Source organism: Crassostrea angulata, chromosome 3, assembly GCF_025612915.1.
Source record: "Crassostrea angulata isolate pt1a10 chromosome 3, ASM2561291v2, whole genome shotgun sequence".
NCBI classification, from domain to species: Eukaryota; Metazoa; Mollusca; class Bivalvia; order Ostreida; family Ostreidae; genus Magallana; species Magallana angulata.
In genome coordinates, this window is record NC_069113.1 from 54535593 (window position 1) to 54554037 (window position 18445).

At 33.2% G+C, this 18445-nt stretch overlaps 2 protein-coding genes across 2 annotated transcripts; one reads left to right on the plus strand and one right to left on the minus strand.

Annotated features, from left to right (window-relative positions):
• Positions 1–1713: 1713 nt before the first annotated feature.
• On the plus strand, positions 1714–6239 carry LOC128176973 (uncharacterized histidine-rich protein DDB_G0274557-like). The gene is made up of 2 exons (XM_052843480.1): positions 1714–1733; positions 5633–6239. Exons 1-2 carry the CDS (start codon positions 1714–1716, stop codon positions 6237–6239), a joined length of 627 nt encoding a protein of 208 aa, XP_052699440.1.
• Positions 6240–11872: 5633 nt separating this feature from the next.
• Positions 11873–13140, minus strand: LOC128177807 (shematrin-like protein 1). Its single transcript, XM_052844673.1, has 3 exons — positions 13032–13140; positions 12061–12759; positions 11873–11962 (listed from the first exon to the last, which is right to left on the minus strand). Exons 2-3 carry the CDS (start codon positions 12757–12759, stop codon positions 11954–11956), a joined length of 708 nt encoding a protein of 235 aa, XP_052700633.1. The 5' UTR covers positions 13032–13140; the 3' UTR covers positions 11873–11953.
• Between the last annotated feature and the right edge of the window lie 5305 nt (positions 13141–18445).

The following is an 18445-nucleotide window of genomic DNA, read 5'->3' on the forward strand; positions in this document are numbered from 1 at the left end:
GTCAATTCCTCGCTATGGTGTTTATTCATAGTTAAATGAGTTTTTACTTTATTTTCATTTTTCCACCGTTTGATTTTACATTAAAAAGAGCACAATAAACATTCAAATATACTATTCATGGAATCCGCAAGATAAGACTATACTTTGAGCCGATATCCTTAACAAGCGATTGATGAAAACGTAAACTGCCCCAAACCGCTTAATATCGTACACAATTTTTAAATTTTAGATTTATTCTCTCTTTGCAACTAAAACAATTAAATTTTAATATTTCTCTCGTCAGTTACAACATAAGATATTATTCTAACAGCGCAGTACTTACAACGATAACTTATTTTTCAAAATGTTTTCTTTTTTTCTATCGTGTATCAATCATATCGTATTTTGCGTATATACTGTTTTATTGTGATTTAATCTTTTCAGGTTTATCGTTTAGTTAAACGGTTTTTCAGTTTCTTCTATCCTGTGTTTTGCATTGTGCATTTACTATTCTGTTCAGGTGCATGTAATTCATTTGGAAGTTACAAGTCGCGCATTGGCCTTTAATTAATAGGTTGACTGAGAAATACTGCTGTCATTTAGCATTTTATGATGCTAACTTTTAGATTAATTTCGTTTACCTGCTTTATGAAACAAAATTAAAAAATGAATTATTATAAATCAAGCATTCATACATGAACTAAATATAAATTGTAACACCAACATCTGTGTAAAGGATGTACGATATCCCACGCTAAGAAATGAACATCACTAAAAAACATTAATTTTTGTGTCATTTTATTTACCTTGTGATGAAGATTTTTAAAAATTTTTTTGGACCATTTTATTATCGGTAAGATAAAATCAAAACAATTGAGAAAAATAATTTAAATGTCTAAAATTTAATGAGTGATAACATCAGTGTATTTTTTAAACTGGTTTATTCTAGAGTTTGTTTTATGAAAGCCGCGGCTAAATGCGATCGCTTGAATTTTAATCATTACAAAATAACTCATTAATTTGTTTCGTAAGTCCTGTATCAAACCATTTTGAAAAATAAGTTATCTTTGCAAGTACTGCGCTGTTAGAATAATATCCTATGTTGTAACTGACGAGAACTATTAAACTTTAATTGTTTTAGTTGCAAAGAGAGAATAAATCTAAAATTTTAAAAATTGTGTACGATATTAAGCGGTTTGGGGCAGTTTACGTTTTCATCAATCACAATTACCTATTTTATACATTTTAGCAGTGATCCACACAAGCTTAAGAGTTACGTACATTGTAAATGTATATGCATATTCAATCATAGGTTTGATATAAGTTTAACAGCTGGTATTTTTCACGAATAAAACACAAAAACCATTGCTAGGGACAGAAAAAATACCTTGTTCAACAGTGGGTTTTTCAGTTTCTTCTATCCTGTGTTTTGCATTGTGCATTTACTATTCTGTAAAAACCATTTATATGATTGATAATGTTTATTGTTTAAAACCACCACTTTATACCTTTATCAAACTTGAATGTAAGTCAACTGTTTCTCTATCAAATGATATAGTTTAGAATCCAGTAAAACCAACGGAATATACAATTTACGTACTCCATGGACTATCGGCAGGCATTTGCCTGATCCGCAAGTTAACATTTGTAAATGTTGTATTACTATATCAATTCTGATTATTTTTTTCTCTCTTAATATGACCAATATAGTAGAAAAATATATAGATTCTTTATATGGTTCTTTTCGAAGGCAGGTATGTATAAAGAAAAGACTAATTTAATAACCTTTTTACTCGAGTTAACTTATAATTTTTTGAAATATTTTTAATTCTTGAGTTTCAATGTATAGAAAATTATAAATTGATTTGTTACTTTAAAAAAGTCAACAAATTTCTATACTAGTTAACAAAAAAATAGGAAGATTAATATAAGCTGTAAATAAACAAAAGATATTAACTAAAAACTACCAACCAAATTTTTTAAAGCTATGGAATTAACTATTAAAAGTTGTCTATTCCTTGAAATTTTATCTTTTTTATAACTTAAAGTAAAAACGACATAGACCAATCCGCTTAAAAGTTGATTTTCCTGTATGTGAGAGGATCGCATGTATTGGTTTAGGTTCGCAACAGTGAAATGGATTGATGTTTAATCGTTCAAACAATGAATGTTGCGATATTCTTTGTCATTGATAGCAACATATTTGTCCCATCAAATATATTTCAACAAACTATTGCATTGAAAAAATAAAACTTTGACTTTAACCTTTCATCCTAAATCAATTAACATGTCGGGAAGTGCACTCAATGTAGATCATATAATCAATCCAGTTTTAAAATTAGACATAAAAATAAGGTTAACCAGTAGTGAAAGATTTATTTGAAACACGTCATTTTCCTTTTAATAAACCTGCAACAAAATGAAAATACATTTTAAGCAATTATTTTTCTACTCTTGATTTGTATATACATGTATTATTTTTTACAAATTACTTACACTTATATCGAGGGGTTGAATACGATTGATCACATAATAAGATAAAAATTCCACTGTTACTTAAAGTAGACACATAAAGCACCCGTGTTCTTTTCTTTCCATATACACCCTTTGCATATCCGCCGCTGGGGAGAAGTAAACCGCTCAATCCCAATCCTCTGAACTTATCATTTGGTTGTAGAAATATCCTGTGTAGTTGGTCCCAACTGAGTTAACTCCCAAGCTACAGCCGTAGAGTCCGCATCCCCCGAACCAAGGCTGTGCAAAAGATTATGTAAGCAAGCTGACAATGTCGCAGGCGACTGCAATGATACTCAGCATTTTCTAATAACAAAAACAGATGGTCATGAATAAGAATAAACAAAGATTCTGGCCCTCCCTAAAATTTTTAGAAAAAGGTGTATTGTATTTTCAAGGAAGCATGAGATTTTCCAGGAATAAAAGTGTTTAGGCTGATTAACATGAAGTGTAACTTCAAAATAGTGGAAAACCCAAAAACGACTCTAGATATTCTAACAAGCATAACTGACTGTTACTAAATTAGCTTTTGGGGATTAAATCTTTTCAGTATGCAATGCAACAAAATACACATGTATCTCGACAGGTTAAAATTGGCAATAATGTACCTAGAGATGTTCATATTAAATTGAACCATTAAACTTTATAATAAAATTATTGCTGAATCTAAATACTCAAATAATTGTTTTCTACAATAACAATCAACTATGATTGTCTATTATTATATAACCTTTTTTTCCGGTATCAGTACGTTGATTAGCTGAAAATATTTGACGAAACTAGTACGTCGGACACTCTTTTTAAACAAATTAAAAACATTGAGTGTGGTTATTTTTCTTTTATGTTTTAATAGCGAGGAAGTAAAGCCGATTGAGAAAAAATGGCTGTTGAATCAACACATTTTGAAATAAGTAAATTCAAGTGCTTGTTATTGTAAACACAAAATGTTAAAGACGGGCAGTTACACAACAGACATTCTGATAGCCTTAGTTTGAACTCAATACATAATATATTAACAATAATTGTTCCTCACAAAACTCTTTTCATTACCTTCAACAAAATCAAAACGTTTTGCATTAATTAGCGTCATTAATCATACACATTATTTTGCCTTTATGCAACTTGGGTCAGAAATAAATGGCAGGTTCTTGTATAGGTCAGCGTCTTTTGAAGCATTAGTATTCATTGTTGTTCAAGAAATTAACTGAAAATCGGGCAAAAGAGCGTCAACAATCAATTCTTTCAAAAAAAAAAGAGGAAAGTATTTGTTTTTGATATATCAAAGAATTTATTTGTGTGTATGCAAATACCTTAATGCTGAAACAATCCAGCAATATGTATGAAAAACTTCTGGTTCAAGTCCAAATTCAAGTAAAATCAATATCACTGCTGATATATTAAAGCATTAAATCTATATCTGTTTGATAAGTGATATGAAAAAAATTGTAAGATTTTATTCAGAACATATTGATATGGTGTAAATATTGTCATCGCAACAAAGATATTATAAATTTCTAAATATCTAATATATCAATTACAATTTCATATATGCTTAAAAATGAATATTAGACTGCAACACTATGATATGTTGGATAGTATAGACTAGGATATTCTTAATGCACATAATAGATGGAATCCAAGACAAAAACAGCGGTATGATCATTATAACTGAAAAAAAAAACAATTGTTTAAAAAGATTTGTAGTTAGCCTGGTAAAAGACTCGGAAATATGTAAAAATCCAATGTGCACCGGTAAAAAATCTTTCATTACACATTCCATCACTTTAAAAATATATCTTAATTTCGTCTTTAGTAAGTGAAAATGTACAATGTACTTGTAACACATGTAATGTAACCTCATAATCAATGACCAGGTCATATTTCCTCTCATAATCTCATAACAAAAACCAATAAGTCTTCCTTCCATTCAACCTCAAAACATCACTGATTCCATCCTCCACATCTTATAATAAATTTCCAAGTCCATCACCCAATAAATCTTAAAATCCATCACCAATTTCCCCTTCGTATCAACCCCCAAATCACCCACCAAGTCTAAGTCATAATAAACTACATAGTAATCCCAATCAACCTGATAATCTACAACTATGTCCCAATGAACCTCATTATATCTACCTCTTAGTCGACATCATAATACAACAACAGACTATATTTAAATTGATAACAATATCCATTACCAATTCCATCTCTCAATCAATCTCGAAATCAACCAAAATGTTGACGTCATAATCCATTTCCTTATCTTTACCAAATCCACATTATCAGCTTCAAAAAGTCATAATTAATCTTATAATTACCAATCATGTAAGATCCCAATTTAACCTTAAACTCATCCAAGCAAGTCAATCTCCAAATTAACCTGATAATAAAACACCAAGTCTACTTTATGATCCATAATTAAGGCCCCTCCTAATCAGCCTCATACACTATTACCAAACCAACCTCCTAATCCATTACAAAGTTCCCCCTCCAATTCGACATCATAATATATTACCATGAAAACATGACAATAACAAACCGTAAACCATCTCAAAAATCCATAAAACGAAACACAAATTCAAAGCAGAGAACCACGGACCTCCAAATAGATAGAGGTAGGATCAGGTGCCTAGGAGGAGTGAGCATCATCTGCTGACCGGTCACACTCGCCGTGTGCTCTTTGTCGTAATCGAGAAAAAAAAATCAGAAAAGTCAGTAGACAATTAGGTGATTAATTATGGTCTAACAATTAGTATGAAAAACGTAAGTCAGCATGCGACCCAGTGGAAGAATGTATTTGCTGACAAGGTCGTTGTATCGACCATAGAACATAGAACGAAAAGATGACTTCAAGCGAGACTGTTGATAGTGCTGTTTTATCAACTTGTTTGTCAGTAGCTTGCTTCGCCCTAGAAACTGTTCATACGAAGCGCATGCCCTTGCGTATCAAATCAACTGAGAGACAAAACTCAATATGCAGGTGATGAAGGTATATTGCTACATAAGTAAGGAAAGTTGACTATAGAAAAATTGAAGTCATCGCGTTTATCATAAAGTTTTGATGTTAGGTTACCATCAATGTCCATGTCTCGTTCCTAGTCAATTTTATAATCTACAACCAATTCCACCTCTCAATCAGCCTTCAATTCAACCACCAAGACCACGTTCTAATCCATCTCCAAGGTCACCTCCACCAAGACCACGTCCTAATCCATCTCCAAGGTCACCTCCACCAAGACCACGTCCTAATCCATGTCCAAGGTCATCTCCACCAAGACCACGTCCTTATCCATCTCCTAGGTCACCTTCGCCAAGACCACCAAGACCACGTCCTAATCCATCTCCTAGGTCAACTCCACCAAGACCACGTCCTATTCCATCTCCAATGTCACTTCCACCAAGACCACGTCCTCATCAATCTCCATGGTCACCTCCACCAAGACCACGCCCTAATCCATCTCCTAGGTCACCTCCACCAAGACCACCAAGACCACGTCCTAATCCATCTCCTATGGCCACATTTACCAAGACCACGTCCTAATTCATCTCCTAGATCACCTCCACCAAGACCACGTCCTAATCCATCTCTTAGGTCACCTCCACCAAGACCACGTCCTAATCCATCTCTTAGGTCACCTCCACCAAGACCACGCCCTAATCCATCTGCTAGGTCACCTCCACCAAGACCACCAAGACCACGTCCTAATCCATCTCCTATGGTCACCTTTACCAAGACCACGTCCTAATCCATCTGCTAGGTCACCTCCACCAAGACCACCAAGACCACGTCCTAATCCATCTCCTATGGTCACCTCCACCAAGACCACGTCCTAATCCATCTCATTTGGTCACCTTCACCAAGACCACGTCCTAATCCATCTCCTAGGTCACCTCCACCAAGACAACGTCCTAACCCATCTCCTATGTCACCTTCACCAAGAGAACGCCCTAATCCATTTCCAAGGTCATCTCCACCAAGATCACGCCTAATCCATCTCCAAGGTCACCTCCACGAAGACCACGTCCTAATTCATCTCCTAGATTACCTCCACCAAGACCACGTCCTAATCCATCTCCTAGGTCACCTCCACCAAGACCACGTCCTTACCCATCTCCTATGTCACCTTCATCAAGACCACGTCCAAATCCATCTCCTATGTCACCTCCACCAAGACCACGCCCTAATCCATTTCCAAGGTCACCTCCACCAAGACCATGTCCTAATCCATCTCCACCTCTCAATAAATCTAATACTCCACATCATTTTTTTCACCTACAAGTCCACTATTGATGATTTATAGTCTCGTGAAACCTCATTGGTATTCATAATATCGAAATCCATTTCTATAAGCACTAGATGCTTGGTACCATACTACTTCCATAGGTATCATAGTTGGTTTTAAACTGTCCGTTGACACTCTTGCTATGATACAGGCAAGGGAAATAAGTTGAAACAAGTAATAACACATTCTTAAATATAAATTTTATATATATACAATGCATTTTGAAAGAATAAAAATAAATCAAAGTACTGCAATACTGACGGGAGTTGAATTTATTGATGATTTTTTTTACATCAACATATGTTATTTTGCATGGCAAGTAGTTTCTTAGCTCTATTTCAATATTTACGCATATTGTTTTTCAATATAAATTTTTGGGTTTTATCTGACGATAATTCCGAGCTATTGACGGAAAACCCCATTTGAACTTCACGATGCATTATCGAAGCAATTTTTAAGAAACAACCGTGCTTTCTTTTGATTGAATGGTATGTTCTTGATTCCAAACGCTACCGCTTTAGTTGAACTCTGGCGTAGGAATACGTAGGACTTAAAAATATCTAAATTGTTCGTACCATTAAAATTCTGACAATTATTAAGGTATCCATAAATGAAATACCTTGCTTCTGAAAACGTTCCATTGTACATCGAATTTATAACGGTGATGATTTGTTGTTAGATCCAAACACTGTTTTACTCCCAGTTTGCTAGAATAAGTTGATAAAACCAATTCCAAAATATCAAGGTTTGCCAGAATAACTGCATAGGAGAGTTGATAAAACCAACTCCCAAATATTAAGGTTTGCTAGAATAACTGCGTAGAAGAGATGACAAAACCAACTTTCAAAAATTAATCAAAAAAACAAGATTTCTATACAAACAATTGTACTTGGAAAACAGAATTTCTGTAGTTCTGATAGAGTTACCTCATCAATTGTTGAGTACCAATACTTTCATTAAACGGTTCATTCTAGGAACGGGGTTTGAGCACTATAGCATATTGAGAAAAGTATTGAAAACAAAGACGAGACAAAATAAGTAACAGCAATAAAGACAATAGTGTTGTCTATCCTTGTTTTACCTGACGAGAACATTGAACAACTTGATTATTTGTAAAATGATTGTCTATTTAGATCGCCATTTTTGGTCGTCGTTTTGGTTTAATTGGGTACATCTACGCACCGGCGAAGCACTAACCCAGCCACAACCCTTTTAAAATAAAAATGATGACACCTGTTTATTAAAAGTAACGAGGTCGAACTTAATGAGTGATAATGTTTTATAGAATGGTCTATCGTGTGATAAGATCTACACGTTATATTCTCGATTTCTTTTTCCTCTATATCTATCTACTTGGAACACGGGCGGAGTATAGCAGTAAGACTTTGGTAAATAAATAAATTAAATTACATAAAAACCTTGTATCATAGGTTTCACGGGAAATTTGAAATAAATCGGGGGGGGGGGGGGGGGACTGGAAAAGTAAGATTTGACAGAATAACTGACACACAGCAATAAATATTATATCCCCCCTCCCCGGTTTCACTAAAAGGGGTATGATGCAGTTACAGTATTAAGATTTGTACAGTGTATTTTGTTTAAATCAGGCAATTGCACAGTGATACAATTTTATATTTATTGAAATTCATTTTCTTCAACGGTTTACATCAGATAAACTTTAAACCCTCTCTTGGGTTAAGCCTAATCTTACTTTTACTATTTTTACTCGAGTTTACTATGATCTTTTTAAATTTGTTTTATTGTTCATAAAAACAAAGTCAGCATTTAGAAATAAATATCAATTTGAGCATTGAATGATTTACTGGTATTATACGTCGTCGCTCCTCTGTAGATTTCTCTCTCATCGTTGTCCGTAAGTCTGTATGCCAGGTATATCACAACTGATACATGTATATTGATTCAGACACAATGTTTATTCATTTAAATATTAGTAAGTTTTATGAACGTTTAAATCCGTTGATATTTTTATTGTGAGACTTAACAGTGCTGCATAAATCAAATCAAAACAAATCATACGCTTACTTAGGAGTACAAACAAGACAAACAACTGTTACACTAACGTGTGGGCATTAAGGGGAGTACATGTCTACAACCCTGTAACATTGACGTATGTGTTTTCCCCTACGGGCTTTTTTTAAAGGTGTGTGAGTGTTATCTTATTTAAACATGCAAAAGTACGGGTATCACTACAATACATTAATACACTTTAAATCAACAACTGTTAAGTATATACAAAATCATGAAGAATATGTAATTAAGCAATTTATAGTGGCCATCTGATTTTCTGTGGACATGCGCAATGGGTATCGCTTTTCCTTCGTTAAAAAGGCATTTTTTTCATGGCAAGAAAATCAACAATTACAATTCCATATCTTTGTAACGAAATTCAATTCACCGTAATATAGCATTGAATGATTTATTTTTGACGTCGTCGTGTCAATAACTGCCGTCAGGTGAGCAGACAAATTTAATAACGCGCGTTAGCGCGTTATGATAATTTGTCTGGTCACCTGACAGGAGTTATTAACACGACGACGTCAAAAATAAATCATTTAATGCTTATATTTACATTCCCTTATTGAAGAAATCAATTGTTTACTTAAATAAATCGATATAAAGTGCAGATCACGGAGGGAGTGAATAAGTAACAGCAAGAACAGCTGTTTTGTAGAACCGGTTTTAACTGGTTTTTGCATAGACTGTTGACATGAGATCAACGAGCATGAACATATAATCCATGATAAATAACTCTTGAAATGTTGCTTTTAACAATAAAGTCAACTTTTTTATTAAATAATTATAAAACATGGTGTTTTGACAACATTCATGAAATGCATTTTTTAACCGATAACATAGAAATCACTGTTTGAGAACTTCTTATGTAAATTACTCGTAAATTCATACGCAGTGAATAGGTGTTGCAGTTAGAGGCATTTAAATATCACGGAATTTGATGAAAAAACACAGTAGAATGTTAATATTGGTTGTTATTAAGGTCTTCCGTTTCCAACGGAAGACCTTATTGTTTTCGTAGTTTATTATTTTTTTTTTCCAAATTTTGTGCACTCGATTTCTCGAAAACTACTCAACCGATCTGAACAATTTTTTCACAGATGATGGGAAATTATCTGCATTTTATATGTTTTTGAATTTTTTGTCGTCGTCACTTCTGGTCCGGATTTACGGTCGATTTTGTAATTTTTTACGACCAATTTTGTGCAGAGTTGATCTCAGAAACTATAAGAGATATGACTTTGAAATTTTCAGGATAGGTAGAGCATGGTTTGAAGTTGTGCACTATTTAGTTGTTTTGCACCAGTGGCGCTATTCCTTGGAGCTCGCTTAGGCACAAAAATGGGGTACAGATTTCGAATCAAAATTTCCATATGTTTTGATCAGTATCTTTTTATCAGTTGATATTTTGACAAGACATATAGAACAAAAGTAGTAGAGAATCAAAAGTTCTATCCAATAAAATCAAGAAAAAGGGGCTCTCATGGTATCATTTTATCTATAAAAAAAAATCGGACGGAAGACCTACTCGTTACTCGTAACGAGGTCGTATCTAGTTTACAGAATAAAGGTAACTTTTATCAGTAAACAAAAACATGCCTTTTTACCGTCATTCAAAATAGTTTCAAATTATAGCATGTATCGTTTTAACTTCTCACGCAACACTACCGTCATACCCCATGATACAATGCCACATCTTGACAAATTGTTCTAAAACTCTTACTGTATATCATTATCCTAACGATGAATTATATGCCATTTCACGTCACCATTTATTCACTTCAGTTTCAACTCTTCACCACTCCATCTAAACAACCTCAGAATGAGTGATTGTTAAATAGGAATAAAGATCAAGTTACTAGAAATAGGAAAAGAACGACATCCCTACCCATGCATCCACATGCCCTTGAACATCTTTTATTTAAATGGGTATGGTCACGATATTGGTAAAAAATTATTTTTCCATTTTTAATGTTTACAATGCTTCAGTAAGGCATTCCTAATGGTCAACCAAAATTAGACTTTCGGTCGTCGTGATATAACTAAAGCGAGATACAGAGCTTACAGTTCTTTGTCACTTAAACAAAACTCTATTAACATTTTTAATGCGGAAGTAAAATTGCCAGTTTTAGACCCAAAATGAATGTGATAAACGGTAGGCACTATTTATTTATGCTTAAGAAGAACTAGAATAGAGAGAAATCAGCTTGAAAAAGGCCCGTTACCGGTATACTGAACCATTGTAAACAAAAACAGCACGAGCCGTGTTAAATGTAAAAGAATTGCAAGCTCTCCGGATTTGTATCTTGCTTATAAATCTACGATTGACACTCAACTTTTTGATTTTCATTTGAAATGCATTTCTAAAACATTATAAGCACTAAAATTAGCAAAAAGAAATTAATGGTAAGATTGTACATGTATGGTCATAACTTGTGCTTCTTTAGAGCAGGATCGAGCTGGAATTCCAACTTTCTTCTTAAATCATAAAGGCTAATCTTGGAAAATTTATAAACTTTTTCGGAGTGTACATATAGACAAGCATTTACATTTTGGTTTATGAAGAAAAACAATCTAAACGTCAAATATGTTACAATTTCTTTAAAATCATCAAAGTACCTGGCTTTCATAAATTTAGATTAGGATTCGATTCTTTAATATATTAATCATTAAATGAGATATTTAGATAATAAATCATAAGATGACCTTGATTATAAAAGATTAGCGTATTCGTAATGAAAAACCAACTTTAAAAGTTTTTGATAAGACAAAAAAATGGCCTTTTAATATCATAAAAACATAAGCATGTATTACGTGTCGATTGTCAATGAGAGATGTCTTAAACCATTCATCTGTGTTAAATAAAGCAGGCATAAATTTGTTCTCCAGGGAATTATTAACAGGCAACCTGATTATCATTAGCAATACCATTAAATTGCAAGGTTTGGGTTCTCTGCTTCATATTATAAGATTCAGTAATTAAAAACAGCAAATACGCATCATTCAATGTGGTATTACTTCCGTTGTATACTTAAAACGCAAAATGTCGAGAAAAACCGAAATTCTAGTATGCTGAATTTATTATATGTAAATAAAATTAAACAAACAAAAACATCTCATGGTCGAACATACGTGCCTTCTGTCTAGTAAACCTAAAAAAAAAATGGTTGTAAAAATTATGATGCAAATTAAAATTGAACAGCATAGAAACGTCACAGTTTTATACAAACATCAAGAAAAGATAATCTACCTTTCTGCTTCTTCGTGGAATGTAAGGTCCAGATCCGCCAAAGACAGGGCCACCGACTCCAAAACCAGGTGCACCAATATTTATCCCACCTCCAGCGGCGGCAGCGGTAGCGGCAGCGGATCCTCCAAAACCACTGGCGGCGGAAGCGGATGCGGCGGCAGAGCCTCCTCCAAATCCAACGTTAGGGATGTAGTTGCCGTACAAGTAGGAGGGGCCGTACTGGTAGCTCAAGTAGTTGTTGTAGTAAGGGAAGTAGCCGTAACTACTTAAGGGGTTGTATCCTGTACCAAAGTAATTGTGTCCTGGGCTATAGTAGTTGTATCCTGGGCTATAGTAACTGTATCCTTGGTTAAAGATACCATAGGGTACTCCGAAATTTGAAGACGTGGCGGCAGCAGAAGCAGCGGCAGCGTTACCGGCGGCGGCGGCTGTGGCGGCGGCGGCATTTTGACCAGCGACAGCAGCAGCTGTGGCAGCGGCGGCATTTCCGGCGGAGGCAGCGGAAGCAGCGGCTGCTCCTCCACCAACTCCGAATAGTCCATTGTTGAATCCTCCCTGAAGACCTCCGAGGTATCCATAGTAATTCGGTCCATATGAATAATCATAGCGACCATATTTAGGATAGGTGTCATAATCTGTGGTGTAACCCAGAGCCGTGACGCCGGCGATGATGCAGGCAAGGGAGATAAGTCGGAACATCTGGAAAAATTTAGTGTATTAAAATTCAATCAGTCGTAAATTGACCTTTTCTTATTCAGCATATGCCCCTGTTTATTACAAATTTAGTTTTGCTGGTCGTTTATTTTTTCAAAACAATATTATAAATTTAAATTAACATTTTTAGTTCATTTCCTATAGTTATATATAATTTACAAAATACTTTTTGCTATAATCACAAACAATCGTCTTAATTAAAAGATTAATCACTATTTATAATTCTCTTTAACTTATTATCATGCATTAGCTCTTACCTTTGTTTGTTCAGTGGTGCTGAGCTCAACCGGTGTAAAGTTGCACTGAAGTAACGAAGATGCGTTCTCCTTATATACACCAAAGGTTACCACGTGACTCAAAGAATCTACCTATTGTATGCTGACTGCATTGTGTCTTAACAGCATGCGATGACGGAAATATTTCTTGATTGACATTCCTGAAATTTAAAAAAACCTAGTTACATGTTATTCTGTTTTGCAAGATTATATATATATATATATATATATATATATATATATATATATATATATATATATATATATATATATATATATATATATATATATATTTATATTTTTTTTTTATTTTTTTTCGGGGGGGGGGTTGTTTTGGGGGGTTTTTCTTCGGTAAAACACCATTGTTTCTTTAACCTTGTCTATTCCACACAATTATTCATTAAGACTTAAATTTAATAAGGTTTTTCTTATTTTCTCAAAAATGTTTTCTAACGTCTGATTTATCACTGAATTTCACTACATTCTAAACAAATCATACCTATACTTGATAGCTTGTATTCAGACCAGGGAAATTAGACTCCGAGGATTCCCGAGTACATTTTACGACAACACAGGAAACATGTATTATTCATTAGTTTAATTTACTGCATGAAAAACCATTTGATATATTAATGCCAAGTCAGTCAGTCATTTAAGGGAATATTATCATTCAGAAGAAGATATGATAACAGATAATAAATAAATTTGCATCAACTAAAATACATGTAATTTCCTTTCATTAAAAAATAATGTAGACAGAATTTATGAGAACTCGAAAACTCACTTGGTGTTTTAACAGTAAGTTTATTCTCTGTACATATTGTTCACTAAGATAACAGCAGGTAGTATAATTTTCAGTAATAATGATAATGAAATAATCTGCGATCCAAGCAATCTATTACTTAAGTTAATGATAGCTCTTTAGAACCGCTTATCTAGTTTTACATGCTTATTTAATTTCTATCACTGTTTATTTTTAATTTAAAAAAAGATCTACTAATGTATGATATACAATTTTTACTATTACTTCAAGAAAAATAGTGTCAAATATAACAGTTTAGAATTCGTTGGTTTTTGAAAAATGTGATGTCAAAACGGCTTGCGGAGTTTTTAAACAAATTTTTACAATCTTTTTTTAATAATAAAAAATATTATAACAATAAGACAATTCATATATAAGGTTGAAAAAAGTGGATAAATTCTAAACAGTCAGCAACAATCATTTAATTAATGAAATACAACACTAAATACATTAGAGTATGTTTTATTAACATGGTTTATCAAAAGATAGGAAATGTCTATTCAGATCGTGTGGAGTCTAGAATCTAATACTCGTAATTATTTAAATTTCGTTTAAATAATGGGTTTAATTTACCTTTCAATTTCTTTTCACGCATGATTTGGTTCATATTCTATTATTGGCCGTTTAGCTGACTACGTTTTATCATTGAATACTCCTTTGAGAAGCTCATATATAACCCCTACTTGAAACACTGTAAGAAAATATGACTTGTAAGTATACATCCAATAATACTGAAATTAGAGCCTACATAAAGGCAAGTGTCAGACTAGGTAAAGATTCAAAAGAACGGGGGGAATAAACCGAGGCATACGCCAACAAGTGGCCACAATCCTATCAATATTAGAGTATGTTTCAAAAGACGATCACCCATTAAGTATAATATGTGTATTAACTTCAAAATTGTTTATTCCTATGCTTACATATCTCCAGAGAATTAATGATGTACGTGTACGTAGAATCTTCTGTCTTATAGTCCATGATTTGTACCCCTCAACAAAGTAACATTTTTATTTTTTAAAATAATACTAATGATAAGTGATTAAGCAGTAAACAAAAATCTGTAAAATGATTAAGTACATGTGTTTAATTAATAATAACGCAATTTTTACTTTCTTTTCATCAAATGATTTTTTTTTTCAAATTTAAACAAAGATTAAAACAAATATATTTACAACATGATTCATTACAATCGAACACCTACTTAAACATACTTATATTCCAACAGGTCCAGACCACTAGAGTTTGTGACGTCGGGATACATTTGCATACAAAATTAGCTACATATATCTGTTTACTTTTGACAAACCATTCATTTGAATGAGTTGCAAGGCATTGCGGGCTACTACCAGTTTCAGTGTGTAGAAAGCGTATTGAAAATATTTACCATTTTGAATTGTTCTTTGAAAACTTATTTTTATTTTTTATTTTTTTTTCAGAATTAATGAAATAAATATGGAAAACCATGTCTGATCTTTCATTTCTATGCTCACATTTGAAAAAATTGCCCATGAAGCCTTTTATCAACCTATTTAAATACCCCATTGTCAAACTTCAAAAGAGAGGTACGTCCTATTATATTAGAAGCAGTGAGTACGTTTTTCACGTGATACCCCAGGTTTGGGACAACATAAGTAGATTTTTGAAATTTTCCTCAGGGACACTCACCAGAATGCCTAGTGTACAAACTACTACATGATCCATAACTTGTACTTCTGTATTAGTGCATTTCTACTATCGTGGCTATTTAAGTATGTTAAAAATGTACAATTACTTGCATTTATTGATTGTATACAATAATTAGTCTCCAATAAACAATTATGCAGTTTTTTCTCATCAAAATTTGCCTGTACCTCTTTACGTTTGTATGCCAGTCTATTGATACTGATCGATCTGATCGATCTTTGAAGCAAAAATTGATAAATTAAAACAACAGTATTTTTCAAGTGAGCATCACGCCCGCATGGAACAGAGTCTACAGTACGTAATCTTTCCTTTTATACCTTCTAAAGTAAAAAGTTGTACGAAACCACGTGTATGTGTTGAAAAGTAAGTACGTTGTAGACCGTCACATGCTTTGCGACTCATTCAATTGATTGGAGAACCTGTTTGACGTAAATATTGTCACATGTTAAATAATGCTTTCAATATAAGGTAGTGTACCCGACCTGTCCATGAACTTCTCGCTGACTGTTACACGGAAGAATCGCATGTTTGAATCCATTTAGATAAAAACAATTTAGATAAACTCAATTTAGTATTGCGCAAACATAATTCGGTCTTGTGTATTTGAATCATCTTGAAAATTGAAGGAAGAGACCTTGCTAATTACCATAGAGTTGGTTTTGGTACCATATTTTGGGGAAAATAGAAAAAGATAGACATTTACATGTTTTATCAATATACGCACTTAAAAAATGGTATGATGACCCACTCTATAAAAAATCATAATCTGAACATCTGATGTCATTAACATTTCTCAATTAGATAACATATACATATTTCGATGTCTTAATTTCAATTGTAAGAAAAATATTATGGGTTTTTCAAATGGAAGCGGTTTTATGCCTCGGCATATATCTCCACATTCTTGTCAAAGAATTAGGTGGTGTATGTACGGAAACAAGTGTATGTCATTGAGACAAGGTGGGTCAGCAAATTCAAAAACGGCCAATCAGACCTTGATGATAAGTTACGTCCTGTAGCACCTCGCACGGCTTCAGCGGAAGCAATACTTGCAAAAATAACCGATATCTTTACTAATGATCGCCGATTTACCATCAAACAAAGAGCAAATTTAGTAGGCATTTCATCACAGTATTTACAATTTTAAAGCAACACTTTGGCCTCCGAAATGTTATTGCAATATGGATACCTCATCTATTAACAGAAAAACATAAACGATTGCGGATTGAAATGTGTTGAAATTTTTACTTAGAATAAACAAAAATTGCAAAGGACGACGTTTATCGGAAATTGTTACAGGTGATGAAACATGGATGCATTATTTTGAACCTCAGAAGAAAATTGATAACAAGATGTTTGAATAAAAAAGGCAAACCGCCCTGTTATAGCAAAAACGATGCCAAAGAACAAACAAAGTATTATCTTTTTCTTTAATAGTGAAGGTCCTGTAGTTCAGGTTGCTATTTCAAAAGGCCGATCATTCACCGGACGTGTAAACAAAAATTATTAACGGAATAATGTTAAGAAATATTACGAAAGGAAGAGACCAAAGTCTAGAATTCGCAATGTTCGACTTCTTTATAGTACAATGCCCCAGCACATAAATCCCAGATTGTGAGATCATGTTTGAAAAAAGGTTCATGTTTTGCCCCATCCTCCTTATCAACCCGACTTGTCTCTCTGTGACTTTTTTCTTCTTCCTAAATTAAAAAAGATTTTGCCAGGAAGACGATATGCTTCAAGGAAGCTTGAGACTGTCATTTATCAGTACATGAATACCACTCCGCAAAAAAAAAAAACGTTATGCGTTCATAGCTAGGATAAATTGGGTAAACTTATGTGTGTCTGTTAAAGGAGACAAAGAAAAAAATAATAAAAAATATCTGATTGTGTTATGGTTTTAACAACTATGACATCATTTAGTGAACACCCCTCGTTAAATAATTTATATAACAAACATAAACTTTGTTCCAACCTATTTTTCAAATTCAAATCGTTGTAAAGTAAAGATTTTTTAATTAAGGGGTTTAAGAACTGAACTACATTGTAAGACGCCATAGAACATAATATTTTTGTAACTATTTAATAACTTTTCGATGCATTTAGATCCAGTATCTTTCTGTTTTAGACGGACACCCATAACACAGTGTATACGAGTTAAAAGATTTTCGCACAGGTGTATCATCCTTATAAACTCACTGAGGTTCTCTCTAGTTTTAATGAATGTCCATTGTCAATCAGATAGAAAAAACGCATCCTTCAAACAAAATTCCAGATGGGCAAAAGAAAAATAAACAGGAGTATTTTTTTCCCCCAAAATCAGCTAGATAATCATTTTTGTGTATGAACGAGAGAAAATTGATATATCCGTTAAATACTTAAATACACATAGACAATTATATGAAGATACCTGTGTGTTCTTTGTTTTTTTGTTTTTTTTTACAAATCATTAAGAATCCAAAATAGATTTGGAATTAATTGATATCGTTGATCAACTTTAGTGTTGTAAATTCCAGCTATTTCTTTCATCAAATTTTAGTATGACTGTTTGGTTACATTGTCTTTGGCTACTTCGGAGTCCTCATAGCTTTCTTTACATTTGACAATAGCCCCGCGGTAATCTTTTATTATTTGATAAAATAAAATATACCTCGGGGAGAGACAATGCAAGATGATTTCCGACGATGGTTTTGTTTTTAATATTGTTTAATATTGTTTAAACAATGAAGGTTCCAAATCTTCTTTTCTTATAACATGTAACAACATATTTACTAAATATCAAGCACTTCTATTGAAGATTATTGTGCTAAGGTCAACCTTGTTGACCATTTAGCCCTGTATACGTATCTACGCCAAATGTCAATTTATCAATCAATTGCCGATAAGGAGAATCATACGAATAAGGAAAGAA

Excerpts from the sequence above, each read along its gene's own strand:
- LOC128176973 (XM_052843480.1), top strand. The coding sequence starts at position 1,714 with ATGGTTCTTTTCGAAGGCAG. Across the intron at positions 1,734-5,632 it reads ATGGTTCTTTTCGAAGGCAG|CCTTCAATTCAACCACCAAG; the intron begins GTATGTATAAAG and ends CCTCTCAATCAG.
- LOC128177807 (XM_052844673.1), bottom strand. The coding sequence starts at position 12,759 with ATGTTCCGACTTATCTCCCTTGCCTGCATCATCGCCGGCGTCACGGCT.